This window comes from Hyperolius riggenbachi, chromosome 2 (genome assembly GCF_040937935.1).
Source record: "Hyperolius riggenbachi isolate aHypRig1 chromosome 2, aHypRig1.pri, whole genome shotgun sequence".
In the NCBI taxonomy this organism is placed as follows: domain Eukaryota; kingdom Metazoa; phylum Chordata; class Amphibia; order Anura; family Hyperoliidae; genus Hyperolius; species Hyperolius riggenbachi.
Window position 1 is genome coordinate 177,888,767 of NC_090647.1, and position 26,514 is coordinate 177,915,280.

The 26,514-nt window shown below is 39.4% G+C and overlaps 1 protein-coding gene across 3 annotated transcripts in view; it reads right to left on the bottom strand.

The window, feature by feature from the left end:
* LOC137545980 (protocadherin-9) overlaps positions 1–26,514 on the bottom strand; it is a 125,007-nt gene that overhangs the window by 20,028 nt on the left and 78,465 nt on the right. The window contains exon 3 of one of the 3 annotated variants that reach the window (XR_011026140.1): positions 12,153–12,672. Coding sequence is in view for 2 of the 3 variants with exons in the window: in XM_068267837.1 (XP_068123938.1) it covers positions 12,619–12,672 (54 nt within the window). In the remaining variant the exon portion in view is untranslated. Of the gene's footprint in view, positions 1–10,889; positions 12,673–26,514 lie in introns of those variants that run through there. The other 2 variants (XM_068267838.1, XM_068267837.1) reach the window with 2 other exon arrangements.

Genomic DNA, 26,514 nt, shown 5'->3' on the forward strand with positions numbered 1-26,514 from the left:
TTTTTTCACATGTGCAACAGACAGGCACACATTTGCAGACATGCAAGCATTCAGCACAGGAAGTGCAATGGCGTCTGTCTTGTGCATGAAGATCTGAGCAGGTCGCTGTTGCTTGCTAGACTATGGGTTAATTTTCTGCTGAGGAGTAGGGGTGATCAATGATATTCAAATATTTCCAAGTTTATGCAAATTTATGTAAATTGTTATGCAAATATATGCAGCTTGACAAAAAAAACAATCAAGTCTCACCCAGGTTGAGGGCTAGAACCCACTAGAGCACTTTTTTGAGCATTTAGGGAGCACTTTAAATCGCTAGTAATTTCTCTAAATGCTCTGCCAATGTAAATAAATGTAACAAATTCCACAGTAGTGATTGCGATGAGCAAAATCGCAATCGCAGGACATGAAGCATTTTCGGAGCATTTGCACTTCAATACTTCATTTGAGAGTAGTGGGTACCAGGCCTTAGACTTGAAGTTGAGAAATCTGGCTCAATGGAGCACACAACAGAAAATTTCACATTAAGCACTGTTTATCATTTATTCATTTTTATTATATACTTTATAGATATATACATATATAGATACACAGAGAAAGGGCATATTATGCAGCGCTTTACAAATTACATAAAATCATTTACTTCAGACTCTGCCCCAAAAGATTCAACAATCTAATATCTCTACCACAAACATGCATACAAGAAAACATACTAAGGCCAAATCGGGCAGAAGGCAGTTGACCAACCAACATTTCGTTATGCTTTGTGGGCGGGAACACGGTGACTGGAATAACCATACAAAAAATAGGAGAACACACAAACCCAAAGCAAATATTTTCCTGCTAGATGCTGAAGGCAAAGCACCAGTACTGCAAAGCTTTATTGCTAACCACTAGGCAGACCAATGCGCTCATCATAATCAGTTCAGCAGATTTGCTTCAGAGAAGGATAGCTTCAATGGGAATGATCAGGGATCAGAAGACAAATATTCTGCAGTGTCACAATCCAGACAGCGTGATAAGCTTAATTTCTGCTTGAGGAGGATTGTCTTTGAAATGCTGAACTGCTTTTTAGATTTGTAAAACATGTCAAAAGAAAAAAAAAACACTCTGTTTAACCAATATGTGAAGCAAAGGTTTCTAGAAAACATGCCACCACTGTACACTGGGCTACAACAATCACTCTGTGAAGTAAGTAGGCATTCTTTCATGCAGTCTCCATGGGTTCACATCCGCTGAAACAAGCAAAGAAGGCTCCGTTTAATTAGGAATAGATGCAAGTGGATGTAAATGTGTCTGATGCTGATATTAGAGATGTTTTGCTTCTTTCATTGGTCTTTTGATCTGAAATATGTGTTTTGTTATAGGATGCATATTGAAATGTACATTTCCACATCTAGCCAGTTCCATTCATTAACGATGAGCTGCACTTGTGTCTAAAATGCCACACTACAGTGTCTCTGAATATCATACATGTTGCAGTGTTTATACAATACAGGTAATTCATTTTACAAGTAGCTTTAAAATATTTGCTTTTGCTTAACGCAAGCGTTGTATTTCCTTTTTGGTCAAGTTTTGTTGATCTTTTTGATTTTATACTTCATTCAGATACAAATTTGTCTTAGGCCTCTTTTCCACGGATGGTTGAATTGCAGGCATTTCAGGAACATGCATGTAATTAAGGTACCGGGAAATGTGGGCGTAGAGCTCAGGGATGTGTATAGTAACAAGGGTTCTGTCTTTCGACAGTGTGCAAATTACTGTTTAAGCGCCGCTATATCCGTAATCCACATTACGGTCCATGACGGCGTATGGTGCATCCAAATTCCCTGCAACATTTTTGTCTGTCTCGAGTTCAGGCTGCCCTCACTAGCCTTACTCTACTGCAATTACATGGAGCCGAATGGCAACATTTGGTAACACCACACATGTTGTATTTGCCATGCTGTGACGTTACCCAGCAGTGAAAAAAGGTCTCTTGTTGCATCTGTGTATGGCAAAGGCTGTGCTCCTTTTTAAAACCATAGGAGGCCATTTAGCAAGCGCCCATCTCATTACCGGTAGCAACTGATAGATGGTGAATTCACCACCTTCAGTTGCCTGTAGAAAAGCAAACAGTTCAGTCTGCTGGCGATCTATCCAAATAAATACAAATTTCTGAAATGTTGATGTACCTCTATACGTCAATGATACAATTTTTATGTGCTTGTGTGTGATTTGCAGTTTTTGAGTTTTTCTTTGGGGACAGATCTGCAGTTTTTGAGTTTTTCTTTGGGGACAGATCAGCATTTTTTCATCTGCGATTTGATTGAATGCTAGTCAATAGCATTGCATAAACAAATTGTGGGCGCTAATCTACTTTAGGGGATCCAGCAGGAATCATTATAGGAACATTTCTCCACAGCACCCAGCAGCACTACAGCATGAAGCCTTGTGATTGGCCAAATAGTGTGGGCGTAGTTTACTACAACCTATTGGAAACCTAGTAGTTTGAGAATGTGCTGTCCACCTAATCACGTAGCTGAATTTACCTATTCCTGTTGGGTCCCCTAAAGTAGACAAGTGACAAAACGTGTAACAGTTGTGTTTTGAGTGAAAAATTGAATGCAATCAGATACATTTTCAGGGAAATTAATTTCATTGTTTTTGCATGAAAAATGTTAAGCTAAAAATTCACAAACAAGCATGCACAAAAATCAGACTCCGACGGAACCCGCCACACTAAACCTGATGTGAACTTACCATAGAAATATAATTGCTTTGCAATGGGATCATGCAATTATAAGTTAAGTAGTACTTTTTCCTCCACTTTTTAAAAGTTTTTTCAAGGTGAGAAATTATCTCCGGGGAAAAAATGTTAATTGCATAGGCGCCCTTGTCTTTTGCAAATAGCTTTATAGGGGAAAGATGTCTGAGTGTATTTATTTCCTGCAGATCAGACACTTTCTCTCAGCAACAAACATAATAAAGTGGAAATAAAATTCCATTACACGTTATCCCTGGCACAGACATCGCTTTACACAGTGTGAAACTGTTTGTACTTGGATATTAGACCCTTTAACCCTGTAGATCAGAGGTGGCCAAACTTTATAGGCCGAGGGCCATGTCACCGTTCTTGTGAGTTGTAGGGGGGCGAACTAGTGAAATTAAGCACAATTTTTGCTGATTGCCATTAGGTACACTGTGCACGTGTGACGCGACAGTTTGTCACTTAAAATATTTCCATGGAAAATAACTCATATACTGTGTGCAGTTAGCACTGTGGCAGCTGCTAATCAGTGGCTGTTAATGCTGTTGGCATAGTGGCAGCTGCTAATCGGTGGCTGTTACTGCTGCTGGCATAGTGGCAACTGCTAATCGGTGGCTGTTACTGCTGTTGGCATCTGCAAGTGGCACCACAGCTATGGCCTGCGGGCTGCATGGAATTAAAAACTGTAGAGAGCTGGGGCCACCAGAAATGACTTGGAGTGCTGCACTTGGCCCCCAGGCCGGACTTTGGACATACCTGCTGTTGATACTCACAGCTGAAGGTAGACTTATTGTCCTGTCTGCTTTCTGTGAATTCACTGCCTTCCAATGTCCATCTTAATTAGACCTTAGATTACAGTGCCTGATTTGTATACTTGATTTGACAGTATTAGTGGTCATTCCCGCATAACAGAATTTGCGCATGGTTTGCATTTTTGAAGATTCAAATTTGGCTTCCATATAATGCAAGTCAATAGCATTGTATTTGACTTGTGTTCCTGTGCAATTTTTTTTTGTTATCCAATTTTTCTGCTTTTTGTAAGTCATGCAGTAGTGCTGCATGCTTTTGTGTGCAAGGCATTTTTATACAATGTCATGTAAATTAACTTAATTGGTATGCAATAGGTAAAATTACTTACAAAATGTGCAAAAAAAAAGTAAGACGGAACCGAAAAATCACATAACACAAAGTCACAGGAAGAATTTGCAGAGATAAGTGTGAAAGACCTGTAAGGCTAGGTTCACAGTAGGACGTTGCATTGTGATGCAAAGTTAAAGTTGCAATGCAACATTACAACACAAGGCAACAAAAAAGGGGTAACACACGAACGCTGCGGTACCGTTGCATAAAGTAGGTAAAGTAAAGCATACAGGCAATGAAAAGTATGATTTCTTGTACCTGGTTACTTGTGCATTTAGAGGTAATGCACTGCAGCAGTGCATTACCATAATGCAACACATTACCATGCAACGCTAACGTGGCACTGTGAGCGTCACATAGACTTATTATTGCAGTGCAGTAAGCTGTGTTATAAGACTTTATAACACAGTTCTGCAACGTCCCACTGCGAACCTAGCCTAAGAGACACTGAATGAGCAGGATAGCCAGGAAAATGCCATAGTCAAAAAGAAAACAACAGATTGTGGCAGGCGCTATGCATAATATAAAACCACCTGCATTCCAAAGCAACACAATAGTGTGCTCAGAACAAACATGTTATTTTTTAATGACTGAAGTTACACTTCAAATTCTAATGTTCCATTAAAATTAATTTGTACATTTTTTAGGACCCCATCCCATCTATAGTGACCTTTTGGACCTTCTAACAATTGACAAAATAATGATAATTATAATAATTATAAAAGCCGTGTCAGGAAATATGAGGCCAGCTTGGTGTTATGCTATTTGAGTTATTAGACTTCCTCAAGTTATAACTTCTAATTGCCCAACGCTATTGTTCCCTACATATGGCATGTGGAAGATAATGTGTTATCAAGTCACCTGTTTGAAAGAAGCTATTTTTAAATGTTCTAGTGAAATAAATAATTTCCAGTCTTCGGACTTATCATTCTGGTGTGGCACTGTCTTTTTTACAGACAGACATATTTTATGATAAATTCTCTTTAAAGGTTGGACTTCTGACAAGTGTGAAAAGTACATTGATGCATTTGTGCAAGATAGGCACAGCTAATACATATTAAGTACCTGAAATACCTTTCCCAGTCTACTAAAAAATGAATTCAAAGGAATTTAATATTTTTAGCACAGACACTCTGGATATTTTTTGCAAATCTAATTGGGAAAGGTCTGAGTCTGAATAATCTTGGCAGGACTGGTGGAGTGGTGACCTTGGAGTTCAAATGTGAGCTCTGTCAGTACTGTTTTAGAAGGAGCTGCATTAGATCAGCGTGCTTGAGTGTTTATTAAAGTCATGATGAAAGCTAATCCATGAAATGGAGATTTAATAGCATGCCAAGAACTCAGATTGCTGCTGGAGTCATTGAAATTGCCCACACTGAACTGCTAAGCTTGGAGATCCCAATTTTTTAAATGGAATTAAATGGGGACACATAGGATTAATGTGAAGTGGGGCACGTTTGAGTTTCAGCAATAAGGACATTTACACATTCATAAAATATTCACATATACCACAATCCATTTCTATAGTAAAATACAAACTATTTCCTTCTCATTAGGAGTACAGTTCTGTCAACAGAGGAGCTGCTACAGTAAACCGTGGCCTTCCAGCCAAAAGGTATGGGAGCCATCTTCACAATCCAGCCACCTGTGATGTTCTTGATTGTGGCCTACCTTTAAATACGTTGGCCCTTATTCCATTCACGTTTTTCTCCTAGGGGATATTTCACACCTTTTCAATAAAATGACTTTTATGCCATCAGCTAACAAGACAATACTCTATTGACTATACATTTTCACTTATTTTTTCAATTCCAGAATGCTGACAATGTATTACAAACAGAACATGAAAAATTATCTCCTAGGAGAAAACGTAGGAGAAAAAGTGAAAAAGGCCCATTCTGTCTATTTATAATTCACCCTGATAAAATATATAACCATATGTAATATGCTCACAACATAAATGAAATTGCCTCATTTTAAATATATAACTGATTTGTTGAATATCACTATGCCGATTTCTTTAATTTTTAAGTGATTGTCTTTCATGCTTGGTGTCATTTTTTTTTTCATGAATGATGTTCATGAAATGTTAAAGCCTAGAGACACCTGGCTCTTGGCATTTTATTTTAAATGACTACAGTTAAACTCACATCTTCAATGTCATGAGATAAGAACAGCAATTTAAAATGCAACCAGCATTGCAAAAGGGTGCCTCTTCGACCACAGGTGAGGAGGAGATCACCAAGTGGATCAAGGGTTTTCAATTATTGAAATAAAAAAAACAAAAAACAACCATTTTTGAAAAACAAATCCCTGATTCATGTGGGCTGATTGCAGCACCTTAACTAAATGGTGCTAAATGGGTGTGTCTGCAGATGAAAAGCTAGACTCCGTGACACTACGCTGTCCAGGCAACAAGTTCAATTTAGCCTTGATGTGATGTTTTAAATGGCTAATTTTAAAGAACAGATCAAGGTTAAAGTGAAACACCACTTTCTTTAGAAATGTCTACAAACATATGCTCATGCTCTTCAATATAGCATTAATAAATAGTATTTTTTTATTTCGGTCTATAGCCAACTAAAAAGTTTCAAAATAGACTTAAAGGAACACTATCAATTAAAACAACTTTTTATTTGAATACTCTATATCAGGGTACACATTACCACTAGTACTAGGGGCACTTTATTTATTCAACCCGTTCTCTCTCCCTCTTTCCCTGCTCAAAAATTATCCTTCATTCTTCACACAGCTCACAAATATACTTCACTGTGTCACAGCATGCAGGGGAGTCTGAGGAGGAGGTTGATCTAAGGAGTTTACAGGTAACTAGATGAGCTGTAATATTGCTGTAAATATGACTAGCAGGGAGATCTCAGATGTGTATACACTATTCCTGACTGACTGGCTTGCTTGTTAAGTTACATTGTAGGCTGCTTCTACTTCATAGGCTGCTGTGAGAGGGTGAGACCCTGTTTACAAAGGCATTATCAGTCAGAGAACAAAGGACAAGGAATACACATTGCTGGAATCTTTAACCCCTTAACTCCATCTGAATAAGATTCTTAAACTATACACTGAGGAGTTGATAGCAGCCCCTGTGCAGGGACATGGTCTAGCCCTTTAAAAGTCCATCACTTTTGTATCTAAAACTGACAGAGGATTTTACAGCAGAGAGGCATAGCTGTGTGAGGAAAGAAACTGCTCCTAGTACTTGTAATAAAGTTTGCACTAACATACAGCATTTAAAAAAATGCTTTAATCGATAGTATTCCTTTAAAGTGGATCCGAGGTGAACTTTTACTCATTGCATAATTGTGTTCCTTTCCTATTGTTTATAGGGCATTCCTCAAGTCAAATACTTTTTTGTTTTTGTTGTAATACTCTAATTTCCTATAAACTAAATAAACCATGCCCACAGGTTTTCAGAGAGCCTTGGCAGTAGGAAGAGCTCATGGGAGCTCAGTCTGGGCAGGAGGAGGAGGAGGTGTTACTAGCCATTGATTTCAGAGGCAGAGGGGAGGAGGGAGGAGGGGGGGATTAGTTTTTTTTCACAGGCTTAGTGATCAAGATACAGATAAGCCTGCCTCTGTGTAATGTTTACAAACAACATGGCTGCTGTCATTGTATAACAGAAAGAAATAATCATTTTCTATTAAAGCTGTTTGCAGCTATATTTGCTGTGTAAACTATCTGAACTTTAGATAAGATATGTAGACAAGTTACTTGTTATAGTTCGTTTTTCATCTCGGATCTGCTTTAAGCTGAAATTAGAAAAACGCGCAGTCTCTTTGTGGAGTGAGGACTTTCAACCTGTTTGCAAGACTAATTGCTTACACAAAGCAGGAGCTTTTTACATGTTTTCCAAACCAGAACTAACCCATTGGCTGGCAGAAAATGTCGACACTCCATCATCACTGTTAAATGACTATACTTTAAATGCATTTGCTTGCTTGCAAAAGAGGAAGCTTACATTAGACATACTGGTAATCTGTGCAATGTATAGCACTGAACTGACAGAACTGCCTTTATCTCAACAACAGTGGAATCTCCTAACATTATCATTTTACTCAAATGTTCCTATTTTCCACTTGTTCTGACTGATTCTTTGAAAATAAACAATTCAAGGCAAAGACAGCCCAATTGTTGATGAAGAGGCAATTTGCATTCAATTTCATGATCAATGTAATTATATTATCAAATACATTCTTTTGAATGCACGTGCCATCTTTAGACATGGGCAAATTAACCTTTTGCAATTTTTTAGTCAGAACTCTTTTACAAATAAACATTTAATGCAAGGTGAAACTCAGTTTTGAAGCATGCTGGGTTTTCTATTAAAAAGCTCAGCAGTATGTGCATGCCTTAAAAATACATTTCAGGAATTTAGCAGAATCCCCTAGTCTACCCCCCCAAGAGTGCATTGTGTAAGGTTTAAGACAATATGCCACAGAGCATTATAGAATGGGGTTTATTGAAGACTGTGTCACACTACCAGCATGCCAGTTCTTGTCTGACTGCATCAGTAGAGGAGGGAGAGTAACTGAGCGGTCATGTGGCTACAAAAATTTAAAGAAAATAAAAGAATGTGTGAAGAGCATTTTTAAAGGCAACTTACAATCACTTGTTGTACAGAGAGTGAATTCAAGATATTTGCTTAATACCAGGAATTCGGCCTTAAAGCTAAGAAATAAAACATTAGTAGCAAAGGAGATAGTCTCATATTGTTTTTCAGTAAAGGAAGAGTTAAGAAATGCCAGTTGTTATCTATGCCAAAGAGCTTCTCTGAGCTCTTCTTGGGTCGAAGATAGTCCTGTTTTCTGAAACACTTCTACGTCAAAGAAACAGTGACAGACAGGTTCAGATAAGTTTTTACTACAGGGAAGTTCAAAGGGACATTAGCTCTACTCTGTTTTATAGTTTAAAATACAGAGAGTGGTTAGAAAACTGCAAATATGACAGAATATGTAATGCTAGAAAAAAAAGCAATATAATTGAAAGTAAAAATATGGGACTCTTTTCTTTGACACTAATGTTCTATTCATTATCCATACTACACAATTCATTATATCGTAAGTTTTTTTTTCTCGTTTCAGTGTCACTTTAAGATACTCTGTATAGCATGCGCCTGTGCAGGACAGGCGGTCTATAGGTGTGTCAGAAGTGTGAGAACAAAGAGCTACATATGGTAACATTTTTTTTTCTTCCAGTGTTGTTTGTAATGCTATCTGCTGGATGGAATTAGTATTTGTGAAATGTTATAGGTAATATTTCCTTTTTCCTTGAAAGATTTTTTTTTCTTTACTTTTCTACACATAATAAATATATATATAAAACCTATTTACTCTCTTTAATTTGACTGTACATGGGAAGTGAAAGTTGCCTGATAGGAACCATTTTCTCTATGTTAGATGAAGTAAATAGGTGTTTAAACAGTCATAGCTGATGGTCTTTGGGCAATAAAACCAACTACTTTCAGACGAGGGGTGTTGAAATTGTTCATGTAAATCCATATTTATATTACACTAGCCATAGCAATTTATTTGCAGCCTCCAAGAGCAATAATATAAACTAATAGACTGCAGTCAGTAAACACAATGACAAATACCTAAAGGCCTGTAAAGTATCACAAAAATGTACATGCATATTGCTGATTTGTTATACTCCCTGTTTTATAAATGACAACCTGCATACTGTGTTTTACTGGACTTTTAATTATGTAGACACTTAATATACTATATAAAAAGATCAAGAAAAGAAATTTGTACTAAAGAATAAATATATCTGAATGTCTATTGCAGAACACATTGCACTCCTATCACTCACTGGCATTGTATACATACTGTTTATAATATTATAATCACATTTTTATGTTTTCATTATACCTGATGTCTGGTCAAGCATAAAAAATCCTCCATGTAAAGTAGTTATGTGTTCTTAAAAAACATGATAAATACATATATTTTTATATACTTCTAATATAAATACATGAATCTGCCTCTTTTAGTTCCCTGCACAGCAGTTTTCAGACTGGTAGAGGGAGGAGCAGATCTGCACTGCTATTCCTACTCTGTGTGTTTCCTTACAAGAGAAAATTCTAAAGTGTTGATTCATTAGTGTGCTGGTGCTACTCTCTACAGTGAACTAGATGTGGCCTGTTTGCATCTGCTTAATGCAAGAATGTCATTCACATCATTTTGCTGATGTCTGGCCAAGCTGCCTAGAGCCATGTGAATTACAGTATTGGCTGTGCAGTTACAAATATTTGGCAGGTAAGAAATGTTGCATATATCATATTTCAACTGTGTTTTAGTTGTTTGCCATGAGTTAAGCTGTAAAGAAAACAACTTAGGATAATTGGATCTCACTAAACAAAATAAAATAGTCACATGTATTTTTGTCAGCTATATATACATCAGCATTAGGTGTAGAGGCAGGAAGCCCTAAAAAAAAGTCCCTCAAACATTATTTAAAGAGGAACTCCAGTGAAAATAATATAATAAAAAAGTGCTTCCTTTTTACAATAATTATGTATAAATGAAATTATGTGTTTGCCCATTGTAAAATCTTCTAAATCCCTGATTTACATTCTGACATTTAGTACATGGTGACATTTTTACTGTGGGCAGGTGATGTAGTTGCTGCATGCTTTTTTGGCAGCTGTAAACAGCTATTTCCCACAATGCAGCAAGGTTCACAGACAGGAAACTGCCAAGAGTACGTACTTAGAATTTCTTTATGGGAGGGGTTTCACCACAATATCAGCCATACAGTGCCCCCTGATGGTCTGTTTGTGAAAAGGAATAGATTTCACATGTAAAAGGGGGTATCAGCTACTGATTGGAATAAAGTTCAATTCTTGGTCGGAGTTTCTCTTTAAGTGGGGATATATATATACATATATATATACATATATATATATATATATATATACACACACACACACACATATATATATATATATATATATATATATATATATATATATATATATATATAGGGGGTGTGGGCTATTGACGTGTGTATGTGAAAAGTTATTTGCCCCATGTAGCTTCTACAACTTGCAAAGGAGATGGCTGATGTCCTTCTAAGTATACTATGATGCGTTAAAAAAACAAAAACAAAAAACTAGGTTTCTTGAAAATAAAGTATATTTCTCTCATTTTCTGCTTGGACTAGAATTTTGATAATCGAATAACAGTTCTTCTACCTTACCAGTCACTAGTATAGTTGATCTATTAATTCTGCAGAAATTCTTCTTACAGAGAGTCACAGAGTTTCATGTAATTCACTTGATCCAGTGACTAATTTGTAAGTGTCTGATTGGATGGTTACAATCATGTGGTTATGCCTCGCCTCTGCTTCTTAATATACACAGGAAACAGAAGAACAACATGATAACATGACCAGAAAACAAGATACATACAAATCAATCACATGATCATATTTTCATGATCATATCACTTACATGCATGTCCATGAATTCTTATCAAGGTAGATTTATGCAGAATAAATTGATCACTTCTTGGTCCTTTTGTCAATTAATAATCACATCTAAAATGTAATTTTGAGATACAAGAGCATACAGATATCACATTAGTTTATGATGACCCATTAGTTAATGATAATGCATGAGCTTCCCACACTATGTCCAAGAATGCGGACAGTGTCCATCAAAACTTGGCTCACATTTTAAGTAGAAGCTAACACTTTTGGACCTCTTCTTGGACCATCTGTCTGCTGTTGAAAGCCAGATGAACCAGAATTACAGTATCAGATGACCAGAAGACTTGTTGCCTCTTGCAAATAAGGTACCAGTCTCTATGCTTGGTTTGCTGGGTTGGCATCTTTCAGGTATGCTGGACATATTTTTTTTAATTGTTTTTTTTTTCTTTCTTTTTTTTTTTTTTGATAGTTTAAGTAAAGTTAAGCTGACTCACGACACTAAGAGCAAATCAGAAGAAACAGCACTGATTATTTTCATACTTCTAAAAATAATGTTACTCTGAGTGCAATTATTTTGCATATAGATTTCACATAAGGAGACTGTTCATTTGAACTTTGGGTTCACATAGATGCATATGACGACCAGACTTACAAAAAGACATATAAATCAAAGCATTTAAATTGTCTTTTTTTAGATCATTAGTCCCCAAATGTTATTCCACCATCTGAAAAATGTGCCTGCATTGCAAACTATTTGATTAACGGATGCATTGTCTTTAAAAAGAGAAATGATCTTTCATCTTCAGTGTTTTCATCTTACCAGATTTGCCTATCCCTAAGGACCTGATTAACAAGACCTTTGATCCTAGCTTAGGAACACCTGCAATATTACATACAAGTGCATCTTTACAGACATAAGAATTTGGGGGATCCAAGGTGAATCTGGCATTGTGCCAGTCAGTTTTGATATTTTTGAGCCATTCTTAGTCCATAACCAACAGAACTGAGGCAAGTGGGGAGAATCCAGGTTTGTATTCACTGGGGCAAATCCATTCCTTTCTTGATCCTTGCCCTACAGAAGCTGGGCAATCTGGGAAAAATCCATGTCTGTACAGAATAATTCATCTTTATATTTGTGTCAGTCTCTACGGCCCAAGCTGTCCACTTTCTGCTGTGTCAGAAACATTGAATGCATTACTGGCTTTAGTTTTCAGATGGAGTAACTTCCGACAGACCGCATAATCAGTGCATGTTGTAGAGTAGAAAAAGCGTAGTGTCACGGTGCATTAGCTCCACCCACTCACATGCTGTAGGACATCTGGGCATTCATTAAAGCGGACCTATCATGAAAAATTGAAAAATCTACCATTAATACTACAGTATGAGTAAAAAATGAAATGCAATGTATAATTACTGTCACACATATCTTTAAAAATTCTCAGCTGCAAAATTGTACTCATCTTTGTATCAAATATCAAGAAAAGCATTGTTACACTAAAGGTGGCCATACATTAAGCTTGGGCCGCCAGTATCTACTTGGGTGCCCAGATGTCCCATTCTTTAATTTATTTGGGGATGCCCACGTGTTCCAATCTGACAGGTCCAGAAGTTAACTTGTGGACAGTTTGGGGACAATGAAGATTGCTGTATGATGACCACATGCACTCAAATGTGAAACTTTTCTATATTTAAATTATATTACTGCTTTTGTCTCGACCGCTAAATATATCTTCCATTATGCAGATAAATATTGACATTGAATTAGCTTCAGAATGGTCTATATTTATGAACATAAAGCCCATGTAAACAATGAAAAGTGACCCAGAAGTCATGCTTATTGTGTTAAAGAGAATCTGTACTCTAAAATTGTGACAGCAAAAAGCATACCATTCTATTCATTATGTTCTCCTGGGCCCCTCTGTGCTGTTTCTGCCACTCTCTGCTGCAATCCTGGCTTGTAATTACCAGTTTTAGGCAGTGTTTACAAACAAACTAACCAGCTTGTGATAGGCTCACATAAGCAGAGTGTGTGAGTCATACAGAGCCTGCAGGGGGCCTGCAGAGGGTGTGTATCGCTTCTATCCAATCACAAGCAGCCCTGCACATTCCACACATTCCAGCCTTAACTCGACAGAGCCCACAGAAGAAAACAGATTAGATCATATAACAGAGATAACACAGCCACTGTGCAATTAGGAAAGGCTGCAGTAAGCCAGAGCACATTAGAACAGGCAAAGGAACTTATAGGATAGAAGAACTAAGGCTGAAAATTTTGTTACAGAGTCTCTTTAAAGAGGAATGTGAAGTGAACCTGACAGCAGGGATTTAAAACATTTTATACATACCTATGGCTTTGTCCAGCCCCCTTGGTGCTGATTAGTCCCTTGTCACTGATCTCTGCCTCCTGCACTCTCCACAATCCGGCCCGGGAACCTCAGGAGTCGGGGGCTTACTGTGCATGCACGGCCCGGCCAGACTGTGCAAGCGCTGACTGGCCGAATTACTGGTCTGGATTGTGGAGGCTGTAGGAGGCTGAGAACTGTGACAAGGGAGCGGTCAGGTCTGGAGGAAGCCCAGGTATGTATAAAACTTTTTTTTCCTTTGTCTTATGTACATTTTAACAGAATTTAATGTAATTAATACTTTTTTTTACAATATCAATTTACAGTATGATATATGAAGTCAGTGTTTGATCATTTTAAATCTTTCCTCACCCTATGTATCACAGGTGGTGACATCTTTACAGCTGGCAGGTGCATCACTGCTGAATGTTTGTTTAATGTGTGCTCCAAAGTTAGCGCAAATAATAACTAGTCTCCAAGTCCAGAATATTCTGGGACAAGAACTCTGCTTAAAGAGAGCCCAAGGTGGGCTCAAAAAAAAAAAATAGGCTACCCGATCCACAGAGCAGAGCGGATCAGGTAGACGAAAGAAACGCCACTCCCCGCCCCTCTCGTGAGCCGCAATGGCCCACTTTCCCTTGCGTGACCCCTGGGTCACGACGCTGTGTTTTCATGCACAAAACTGAATCGCTAAACAAACTGTCCCCCAAAAAATTCCTAACCTTGAAATTTGCTGTCTATAGATGTAGTTCGTTATTTTTAAATTATCTTCATTTCTATATAGGTATATTAGCCTATAAAATCACTACTAAAATTCATTAAAACTTACCAGTTATTTTAAGTGTGCGGATGCCCACAGACATTAGAGGTTAGCGAATCTAATAGGCATGACTCAACTATGTCATATTTCTAGCAAAGTGCTTTATAAATACAAACACTCACTGGTCCCTTATTTGGACTGCAGTCTTCAAGGTGGTAAAGTCAAATATGGTGAAAGATACGGCGGTTAAGCTTTTGTTTCGGTGGTATTATACCCCGGTTAAAATTCATAAAATGTATCCCTCAGCCTCTTCATCTTGTTTTCGAGGTTGTGGTATGGAAGGGTCTTTGGTGCATGTTTTTTGGGATTGCCCTCATGCACAACGTTTTTGGGACTCATGGAAAAATTTAATACAAGATGTGTTCGGTTTTCCAATCTCTTTGACTGCCCCCCAGGCCCTTTTATATATGGCTAATGATGAAGTTCCTGGAAGTTTCCGGCCCTTATATAGAAACATGTTATTGGCTGCCCAATGGTCAATAGCCCTCCAGTGGAAATCCACTGGTTTGGAGTTAGCTTTGGTTACTCAGCGTCTTGACTTGATGATGTTAATTGATCGAGTCTATTATTATAGTGTTGAGAATATAACAAGATTTGATCTTATTTGGGATGCATGGAAAACGTATAGACAATCTTAGTTCCCCTTGGACAGATGTGTGATGGGTTTCTATTTGTTTGAATGCCTCTGACATTCGGGACTCTTGTGTTTAGACAGGATGTTATTTTTCTTTTCCCTTTTTTGTTTTTTTTTATTTTTCTGTTTGTTTTTATTTTGGGGTTGGTTTTAGTTTAGAGGTTTTTCTTTCAGTCAAGAAGAGCAACGTACTATAGAACTTATTAGATTGGACTGATCCCTAGGATCTCAGTAGGAGGCACTCTTGTGCCCCATTTCCTAGGTTGAATGGTATGGACATTGGTATTTCGCTCTTCAATATATATATGCGTAGGATGTGTATCCATGTTTGATATTATTCTTTTTTTTGTATTTGTTATGCTATCTCTAGCTTGTTGTTGTATTTGCCTTATTGTACAATAAAGCTCTTTATAAAAAAAAAAAAAAAATACAAACACTCAGAAATGTACAGTATTTCTGCCTGCATATAGCCACAGCCACACAAACACACACAGAGACACACACACACACACACACACAAACACACACACACACAGACACATACACAGCCACACAAACACACACAGACACACACACACACACACAAACACACACACAGACACATACACAGCCACACAAACACACACAGCCACATACACACACACACACACACACACACACACACACACATACACAGCCACACAAACACACACAGACACACACACACAGACACAGACAGACACAGACACACACACACACACACACACACACACACACACACACACACACACACACACACACACACACAAAAGCCTGGAACCCACTAGAAAGTGCCATGGCTAGCGATTTGAGACAACATTTTCAAGCGATTTTGGGAGGCATTTCCCTGCTTCCATACAATTCATTAGAATGGAATCGCTCCAAAAATGCTGCATGTCCTGCGATTGTGATATGCTTAATTGCAATCGCTGTAGTGTAATCTATCCCATCCATTTACATTGGAAGAGCGTTTAGGGAAATCACTAGCGATTTAAAGTGCTACCTAAACGCTCAAAAAAAAAAATTGGGGATTCCAGGCCACACTCACTTCTCAGGGTTTTTTCTATCAGTCAGAGAAGTAGAAATTAATGGAGTGACGCAAGAGAGGCTACTGGATGATGTCATGATGTTCAGCAACTCACTCTAACTGTTGTACCTTATTTATTAGTTGAACTTGATGGGCGTATGTCTTTTTTTAAACCTAAATAACTATGTAACTATATTAAGTGAAGCCCAGAGGATTGCACAATTATGTCCCATAATGCACTATGCCAAATAATGGGCTGAGTCATTGAGAAGGAAGGTACAGTTCAGATATCAATTACTCTAGATATCCTGGGACACAGGAAAACAGCCTTCACTAGTCCTGTGTTGTAAAAGAACCCACTAGGGACATAACTAGGGACATAACGAGGGACTCCTACCTCCCCCCCCCCCATACACACACACACAGAGCTTAAGCTCTTCAGGACTGCCGTGTTAAACCCCCCTAAAGACCAGGCCATTTTATGTAAAACGGGCCACTGCAGCTTTAAGGCCAAGCTGCAGGGCTGCACAACACAGCACACGAGTGATTCCCCCCCCCCTTTTCTCCCCACCAACTGAGCTTTCTGTTGGTGGGGTCTGATCACTCCCTGTGTGTTTATTTTTTATGTAAATATGTTTGTTATTTATTTTTTAATACATTTTACTAGTTTTTTCATTATTTTTACCCTAGACCCTCCTTCCCTCCCCCCACCAGCCAATCACTGTGATCAGCTGTCATAGGCTTCAGCCTAGGAAAGCCAATCACCTTCAGGTCTCCCAGGGGGACAGCTGTGTGCGCTCCGCCTACCAACAGGAGATGCACACGTAGCCTGTGCGCTATCTCCAGCAAACGGCTGCACCAGGACTTTACGCCGATCGGTGTTAGGCGGTCCCGGGGCTGCTGCCGTGGCCACACCCATCAGCGTGACACGGTCGGCAACTGTGACAATCTGATGCTATGTTAGAAATAAACCCATGTAACTGAGAATTGTTGCTACTCATGTTCTATATATCGGCCATACTACACATACAATACATTATCTTAAAAGTGTATTTTCCCTTCAAATTTACTTCAAGCTGGAAAACTTACTGACACAAAAATATAGAAAATGTTTGTTAGGTGAGGTTGGTGCAAACCTTTTGCAAATATTGTTAAAATTGGAGCTGTCAGCCATACTATCTCAGAGAAAAAAACAAACATATATAAGTAGATAAATACTTGCTCTACTTACATAACATATGTGTTGCACTGTCCACATTTTGATTTTAGTGATTTTTATATAGTTAAAAAAGAGAAATTGTCTGTGTCTATCTTGAAACCAATCCTGACATAATTTCCTCCCTTACTCTGTCTCTGTATTGCCCACCCACCTCCCAGTCTTCAGACACTCCCACCCAGTTCTGCATTAGAAAGTGCATTGAGAAATATTGGCTAATCAGAGAGGAACAGAGGTGTGGGAGGGTACAACAGGAGGGAAATAGGCTTCAGCCAATCAGGCTGCATTAGTTAAGTCTGAGGGGAAAGTAAAGAATAAAAAAGAAAGCCCAGTATTCCCTGCAACTTCCTTTGTGTGGCAGATGTACCAAATATGTTTTATGGAGAAGAAAAATAACTTCTGGGTTGCTTGGTTATTAGCACACTTATTACTTGTTTACCAGATAAAAATAAAGAATTGATTTTTGATTTTATGCTCGACAGTTACTCTTAAAAGCAAGGCCTTGCATTAATTCCACATTTTAAGTATGACTTGTCTTTAAAGGGAGGTGAGAGTGATATGGAGGCTGCCATATGTATTTCCTTTTAAACAATACCAGTTGCCTAGCAGTCCTCTTGATCCTGTGTCTCTAAAACTATTACCTATATACCCTGAACAAGCCTGCAGCAGATCAGGTGATCTGACTCATCTGACTCTGGTTTTACTAGATTAGCCATAACCATGTTCCACGGTTTTTACTCAGATACTACATATGTCAGAAGATCAACAGGACTTCCAGGCATTGTTTATAAGGAAATAAATATGGCAGCCTCCATATATCACTCTCACCTCATGGGTGTCCCTTTAAGAGTTGAATATATTTGCCACAGACCTCAGTACAGACTGAAATGTTAGCTTCTTACAGCCCCAATATTCACCAATACAGCACTTAGGCATCCACATATAGGAAATATGCTTGCAGAAGCGAATAGTGTTCCTATAAGGATGTCTTGAGCAGATTTCAAAAGAATGCTGTGACAGCACTTGATCAGCTGGATGACATCATAAAGCAGAACCTGTAATTATGCCTGTAGATGGAAGATACTCTGCTATTTGTGTTTGCACACACACAGGCCCCTTTTGCTGCTATGTGGAGATGAGAGGTTCACTTTAACATACTAATGCATTAAGTCTTAATCAGGGCACAAATCATCTTCCCTGGATGCTTGCATTTGATTTGTGCAGCATCTTAATGCAAAACATAAATGCTTTTCATACATCTCAACCAACCTTTGCATGTACAATATTATCTCTTAATTGTATGGCCAGTGGAAAAATATTAAATTATGGATGGGAGAAATGTAAATTGGACCATTATTTAGCAATGAATATTTAGAGGTGCGAGTCAACACTGCAATTTCTAAAATAAGCAATTGCATTTCCAGACCGTAACAAAGCACTAAACGCACTGAATAGCTCAACTATTCTGAGCTGTCAGGGGTGATGCAAATGTTTACCTAAAAATATGAAAAAGGCATTTATTGTACGTGGGGGATGGGTAATTGAATGACCCACCTGCATTTCTTGTTTATAATGATAAAGTTACAATTTAAATATTTATGCGCTAGGGAAAGTGTGGATCTCTAGAAAGCCAGGCTCCTGTTTACCCTTGTAGCTGAAATATTTATTTTCTATTTTACCTATGCACTTGACCCGCAGCTCTCACTGATAAACAATGGATGAATCTTGCAATACATGAGGAATCTGCCTATTGATGTTCTAAGCACAATGCTACAATCTAAGCAGAGGCGCTGATAGTCAGACTGGAATGTAAATGTACTTTCTATTCTCAAATCCTATTTCCTTAAGAGAGAAGCAATCTCGGCTCCCCCCCCCCCCCCCCCCCTATTTTTAATACAGGTTAAATGCCATCGAGTGTCCATTCATCTTTATCTCATTGTACTGCCAATATAAAACAAAATCTAGGGGGATTAAAAAAAAGAAAAGGCATAGTAAATTTTATTCTTACATTCTGAACTTTATTTAAAATACATGTGTCACATATAAAATGTTTATTATATCGAAAGGCATATTTGAGTATATATATGTCTATTTAAATATATACTATTTTGACTGCAGCCCCTCTCTGATTATAATTAGTGGGTTTGGCCATCTGCCTGTTTACTGGGGAGTTCCCTCAGTCTTAAAGAGAGCCCAAAGTGGAGGCTGAGCGGATCAAGTAGCCGCCAAAACCGCCACTCTTTGCCGCTCCTGTGGGCTGCACTGGCCCACTTTCCCTTTCGCGACCTCTGGGTCACGACTCTGAAAGGAAAGATTGATTCTCTCTCGCAGCATGCAGGGAGGTGAGAGAGCACCAGGGGGTGTGGTCAGGAAGAGAGAGCCACACCCAGAGCCTTCCCTCTCTATAGGTGAGTATTTGACTTTAAATGTGGCTACAGATTTACTTTCACCTCCCTGGCGGTATGGAGGAGCTTTATTCATCTAGGGAAAAATAGCTGGAAATGGTGAGAGTGAGTCAGGCTTAGCCTAAGGTGGGGGTTTCTTGCACTTTACGCATTAAAATTTGCATTTGATTGGCTCCCATTGATAGACAGCGTCAGGAGCCAATAAGAGTGGCTTCTGACCGGCTGTCAGCACTCTGCCTTCGTAGAGTCGGTAGAGAGAGGAGCCTGTGGCGATGGGGCAGCGTGGTGACCGGCAAGAGTGGCGGGTATGTGCGGCGATTCGTCAGGAGGCAGCTTTTTACCGTACCAGCAGTCTCTGGTGCTTAAGGGGGCAGAGACTGTTGGTACGTAAGTGGTTAAAAAAGGAGAACTCTGGGCATAGAATGTGGAATAATAGTGAGATGACGTTATGTATTTTATTGAGGCAGCGTAAGGTCATGTGATGCATATGTAGTATGAATATATATTATATGTTTTGTTCTTACATATTTTGTAATTGATCTCGATTTGCATGGGTTTACTCTTATTTTTACCCCTGTGATCCTAATTCAATTCACTTTTGCTCCCAAGTTTTCTGATATGTGATATTTTTATATAATTTTAATGTAATTTAATTGATGTGATGATGTAATTTATTATACATTTTAATAAAATGCCTTTTAACCACTTGAGGACTCCTTAAAATCAGGCCATTTTTCTCAAATTAGGCCACTGCAGCTTTAAGGCCTCGCTGCAGGGCTGTCCAACTCAGCACACAAGTGATTCCACCCCCCTTTTCTCCCCACCAACAGAGCTTTCTGTTGGTGGGGTCTGAACGCTCCCCCAATGTTTATTTTTTCTTCTTACAAATATGTATGTTTTTTTATTTTTTCTTTAAATAAAAATGTGTATATTTTTTTTTATTTTTGTGGTTCCCCCTCCCTCCCCCCACCAGTCAATCAGCGTGATCGGCTGCCATAGGCTTCAGCCAATCACTTCCCTGCCTCTGGAGGGGACAGCCGTGTCACACTGGAGACTGAAGGCGGAGCGGAGCTCTGCCATCCAAGCAGGGATGTGCATGCATCAGCGCGCACGATCGACCGCAAACCACGCCCCAATGACCTCAACGCCGATCGGCGTTAGGCAGTCCTGGGGCTGCCGCACTTCCACGCCCAACGGTGTGACGCGGTTGGCAAGTAAGCCACCAGCAAACAAGAAAATACTGAACATTATTTTAAAAGTACTTTTTCACTTATATGTTGGTACTTTTCCCAATACAAAGTACTGAAAGTTATTTTAAATAAATGTATACATTGTAAGCATTTTAAAATTAGACCAATCATCATAACTTCTTGTCAATTTTGATTGGTCAAAGCTCAAGCTGTATACAATTTACATGAAATTTGAATGCATATGCACTTGCACTTGCTAGGACTCTATTAGTCTCAGGAAAGGGAGTTGTTGCTTTTACCAAACATATTCTAGCTTCAAAGCAAAGATATTTTAATGTTCAACTTTTGTTATCATAATGGCAAGTCTCTGCGGACCTACATTTACGGTGCACTGTATCCCCACCTTCAAACAGCCATCAAACATTGCCCCTACTGAAAACAACCTTTGATCATGGAAACAGTAAAAATAAGTCAGTGGAGCTGTTTACACAGTGCCATATGTTGCGGTCTGGGCTACAACTATTCCAAAACGCGCCCACTGATGCAAGTTTGAGCACTGGGCTCTTTCCCTTAATTTCAGCATGAGTTTTTGAAGTGTTTTGTGCATTAGCTTTAGTGCTATGATATTCAGAAGAATACTGAGTATCTGCAGTAGGTGCTTCACAGGATCTACCCACGCAATATCTCCCACAACCTCAGTGGCAGGCTCCGTGCATAAATTAAGAATATCGGGCAGGCAGCCCTAGCAACAGATTCAGCATGAACAGCATCTTAAAAGATTGTATTGGCAAATAATAATAAAAAATAATACCTGCTGGCTGTTTGTAGTTTTCAGCAAAAGGAACAAAGTCTTCCTGATAAATGGGGGAACCTGGAAATTATCCCTTCACTCCCAAGTCCCATTTCCCTTGTTTGGGCTGCCCTACTGAGAAGACTCATAACGCAGTGTGCGAGGGAAGATTATTAGCCTTGCACGCTCCTCATGAGGCCCCTACAGCCAGTGGTAGGCTTTCTAATAAATATCATTGGAGAACAGCTGATAAATTAATTCCTAAGAAAGCTTAACTTTTTTTTTTTTTGTAAACAAACAACATTCAAAGATAGTTTTACTCTCTTCTGAAGCATATTGTTTCTATACGTTTGGGAACACAGCAAATTGCTCCTCTATAAAAATGTATTTTAGAGAAAATGTAATTGTGAGGGTTTTTGCTTTCTTCCTTGTTTGCGCTTGTGTGCCTGTGTCTGGGTGTCTGCTCTATGATTTTCTCATATATTACCGGCGCCAAGGGAATTCCTGGCTATGTTGATAATTAATTTAAAATCTCAGACAAGTATTTCTTATCTGAGAAAAACAATGCAGCACATCACTGCACATAATAAATATTCAAAGAATGGTGAAGTGCCTGGATTATGTGCTACATTAAAACAATATGACCAACTGCATTTCCAAGCAAATTGAAAGCATCAATGTCATATTCTAATAGCCATGTTACCGCCAACCGAATATTGTCTAAATGGATATTTTGATAGATCTGGGAAATCTGCACATGAAAGCATTTATACGTTCTGCTTTTTTTCCCTCTGTAAATTTGTGGTCATGTACTGTCTAAATAATTAAATATAGGGCACAAGCATATAACCTGTGCCCTCTCGGCAGCTATTGAAGTACATAATGGTTGATGGTAAGACTCATTTACTGTCAGAGTGTGTGGGAATCTGCTGTTTGGAACACAATGAAATGTGCACTTACTCATTCCGGAGTCCAATGGACACCTACAGCAGAATATATATAGACGTGAGTCTATGACTTAGAAGCATGGTCAATGCCAAGGTGGTCCTTCTCATTTGACATTTAGGAAGCAATATTGGTGAACAGCATCACAGCAACATTTAGGATGTGGCAGATGCATAGCGTGAAACACAGTTATGGCTATTACCCTGCAAATTGCAAAAGGCAATGGAAAATGTCATGTAATTTTAATAATGCAATTTTTTGTACAATTGTGTTTTTTAAGGGACGCTAATGATACAAGCAAAAAAATGCAGCAGACAGGACTTTTGCAATTGGGGAAAATATGACTGCATTAGCATCACAGTAATGGAAAAGTAGCCTTGTGATTTACATTATCTATAAGGTGTCCTGTTTTGCGATCTGCATGTGATTGGAATTGGATCACAAAATGCTGCTGGTGGAAAAAAAGCTGACGAATTCCATGAGCCGTGCCATGCACGGCTATGGGATTCGCTGCCTCCCGCCTGAAAACTGTGGCCAGTGTTGGCCGAATCGGTAGGGTAAGCGATTCGGCCGTCGGCACCATAGTTTCCTATGGGAGAGTTTCCCCGCGCGAAACTCTCCGAATTCGGCCCGGTTTCCGCGCTAGTGGAAACGGGCCCTGAATCAAACCCATAAGTGTTTTCCACAGATTACTTATAACATAACCCTGCTGCTGCAGTGAAGAATCTGGGCCCTCACCTTGTAGAACCACCAAAAATACCACAAATTTGGGGGCCTGCTATGTGAACTGCAGCTAATGATAGCTGTCTCAAAGCGAAGCACCTGCTATTAGTACCCGCAGTTGACATAGCGGGTGGCCCCGGCATCCACTACTTTATGGGACACACAAATTATTGGGATGCAGTGTAAGATTTGGTAAGTTTAGGTGGACCACTAGGAGAGTTGTAAAATGTTAGTTCATAGTAAAATAGGCAATACCAAATATTCACTATATAAACTAAGCAATAGAATGTTGGTAAATTTGATACTCTATTTCCGCTATTTCCTGTCCCCTTTAAACGGGCCCAAATTAGCTTGCTATGCTTTTGAATGTACGCCTCAGCTTGTGGCAACTAGTGAACTTATACATAAATACTGTATATAAAAAATGCCCTAAAGTGGACAAGAAATATAAAGGTAAAGTTAATTATTGTGAAAAGCCCATAACCTTTATAATGATATTGTATTGTGAAAACCTATGAAAACTAACTTTATCTGTGTTATAAATAATGTTCTCCTGTTCTACCATAGGTTCCCCCAGAAGGTATCTATATGGTTGTGCCTTGACTTGAAGTACTGGAGGTAGATGTATTCGTGGCCAGGAAATATGGCAAAATAAGGAACATTCAGTAAGTGTGGTATAAACTGACATCTTGCTCACAAATGATGCTATGCCCACTTTCTACCACCCATAAACATTGCCATGCTCACTCTCCTCTACCCAGAAATTATGGCATGCCCACATCACTATGGTAACTAGGAAGCTAACTCTATTGAGCTAATTTTGTAGCACTAGCATAACTAGCTAAACAAGTATGTTATTGTTATTTTTTTCAGCTCAACTTTGATTCTACAAGGCTGTGTGAGAAATGTGTGAATCGTTAAGCCAGAGGAGGCCTACACTATAAATGATGTTCTATTTTTCCTCCCTCTCTGTGTGTTTTATGCCGTCAACACTTCAAGAAACATATTTCATGTGGTTATTATTATCTGCAAATTTCCTCACACACGTCTCATGAACATGCGTTCACAATGTATGCTGTCTACTGCTTTACAGACTTCCTCCTCTTACATAATGTTTACTGTACTTCTAAAAAACAAGTCTACAAATTTCATTTTCTCTGCAAGAGAAAAGCAAAAAAATAAATAAAATGGATACATGAATATACTTCACGCAAGGAAAAGCTCATACGAAAAAGAAAATTGTAAGGGAAGAAAGACTGCTCCCTTAATTACAGGTCTCCACGAGGTGTAATAACAGTCATTTTTGAGACTATATTGTAGGTAAAATTAGAACTGGATAATTATCAACACAACATAGCTGTTTTCTGGAGAAGCGATTGTACAGTAAGGAGTAACAGCACATGCTTGTCAAAAAGTATTCTATTTTAAGGGCACTGCAGTATACCAGTTAGATAAGCCAGCAAGGGATTGTATATCTTGACAACACAGTGAATAAAGGAAACTCCACATAGCTACATTCATTACAGTGGCCACAGACTAGACCAGCTGTTTGTTATCAATGAGTCAGGAAGTGCAGATAATGTATGCAATTTCAAGACAGTGCAACACATGCATTTATATTTAGAACTCATGAAGAAAGGGCAGTAACACGGCAGTATACTTTGCTATGAAATGTTGTTAGATGCATTTTCAGGGAATGTCTGCCTTCAGTTCTGCTTTGGCAAATGATGATTGGATGTCAGACATGATATTACCACCTGGAAAGATGAGATCACATGCTGCTGTTCATTCTGCATGAATGGGGAGGGAAGGACAAAGTTCACCTTAACACCACTATCTGAGGGAAGGGGGGAGGCTATGGCTATACTAATATTCCAATATGGAGGGGGGATCAAAGGCTACCCTAATATTGCTATATGGGGGGCATGGGACAAAGACAAATTAATGCTCCTATCTGGGGAAGAAGAGGGAAAGAACACCGCATGCTGCTATCGGGTGGTGCTGGCCATGGTAGGTTTTGCCCAGGGCCTCATTTCACCTTTCACCATTTCACACTTCAAAAAGTAATGGTACGTGGCCACAAAGAAAGTCAGTGGATCATGTACCACTACACTTTCCGGCAATAACTAAGGCCCCTTTCTCACAGGCAACTGACAGGTGGTGAATGCGGCACTGGCCATGCACTTGATAGTGTTCGATACCGGCGCTCTACAGGCAGCTCCCGTGGAGTCAGATCTGAGCATGGCCGCAGCCATGCTCAAACTCAACATGAAGTTAGGTCTACTTCATTTTTAGGTATACATCGGCACTATACAGGCAGCCCCCATGGAGTCAGCTCTGAGCGTGGCCGCAGCCATGCTCAGACTCAACATTTCTCAGTCCTCTGCCACCCTGTAACACCACCACATTTCAGATTTTGGCACGTGTGGTGTTACTACTGCTGCAATTCAGCTGCATTTAAATTGCACCAGATTACACTGGCGGGCAGCAGATGGGAGTCTGAACTTCTTGGCAATCTCGCAGTTCAGCCTCCCTTCTGAAAGAGGCCTCAGTGTTGTAAGTAGCAAACAGTTAACCTCCCTGGCGGTATGATTTTTAACCTTTTTTTTTTTTTCCGCATGTAGCTAGCCTAGCGCTAGCTACATGCTTCCCCCCTCCCTGCGGCGTCCCCCCGTAGCGTCTGATCGCCACCGGCGCTGCTTGCCCATAAGGAAATCCCGTTCTGAACGGGATTTCCTTGAGGGCTTCCCCTGTCGCCATGGCGACGAATGGAGTGCCGTCATCGACTTCACAGGGAGTCCCGATCCACCCCATAGTGCAGCCTGGCGGCGATTGGCCAGGCTGCGTAAGGGGTATGCGGGAGGGGGCCCTGTATCGCGGCGGGTAGTGGCGGATCGGCGGCGTTCGGACCAAACACGCAGCTAGCAAAGTGCGTGTTTGAAAAAAAAAATTATGCGAATAGTCCCAGCAGGGCCTAAGGAATCCTCCGCGGCGGCTTACCCCGTGTCCAGCACGGGGTTACCGCTAAGGAGGTTAAGACAAGCAAGTTAATGAAGCTTCTGACTGCCAGTT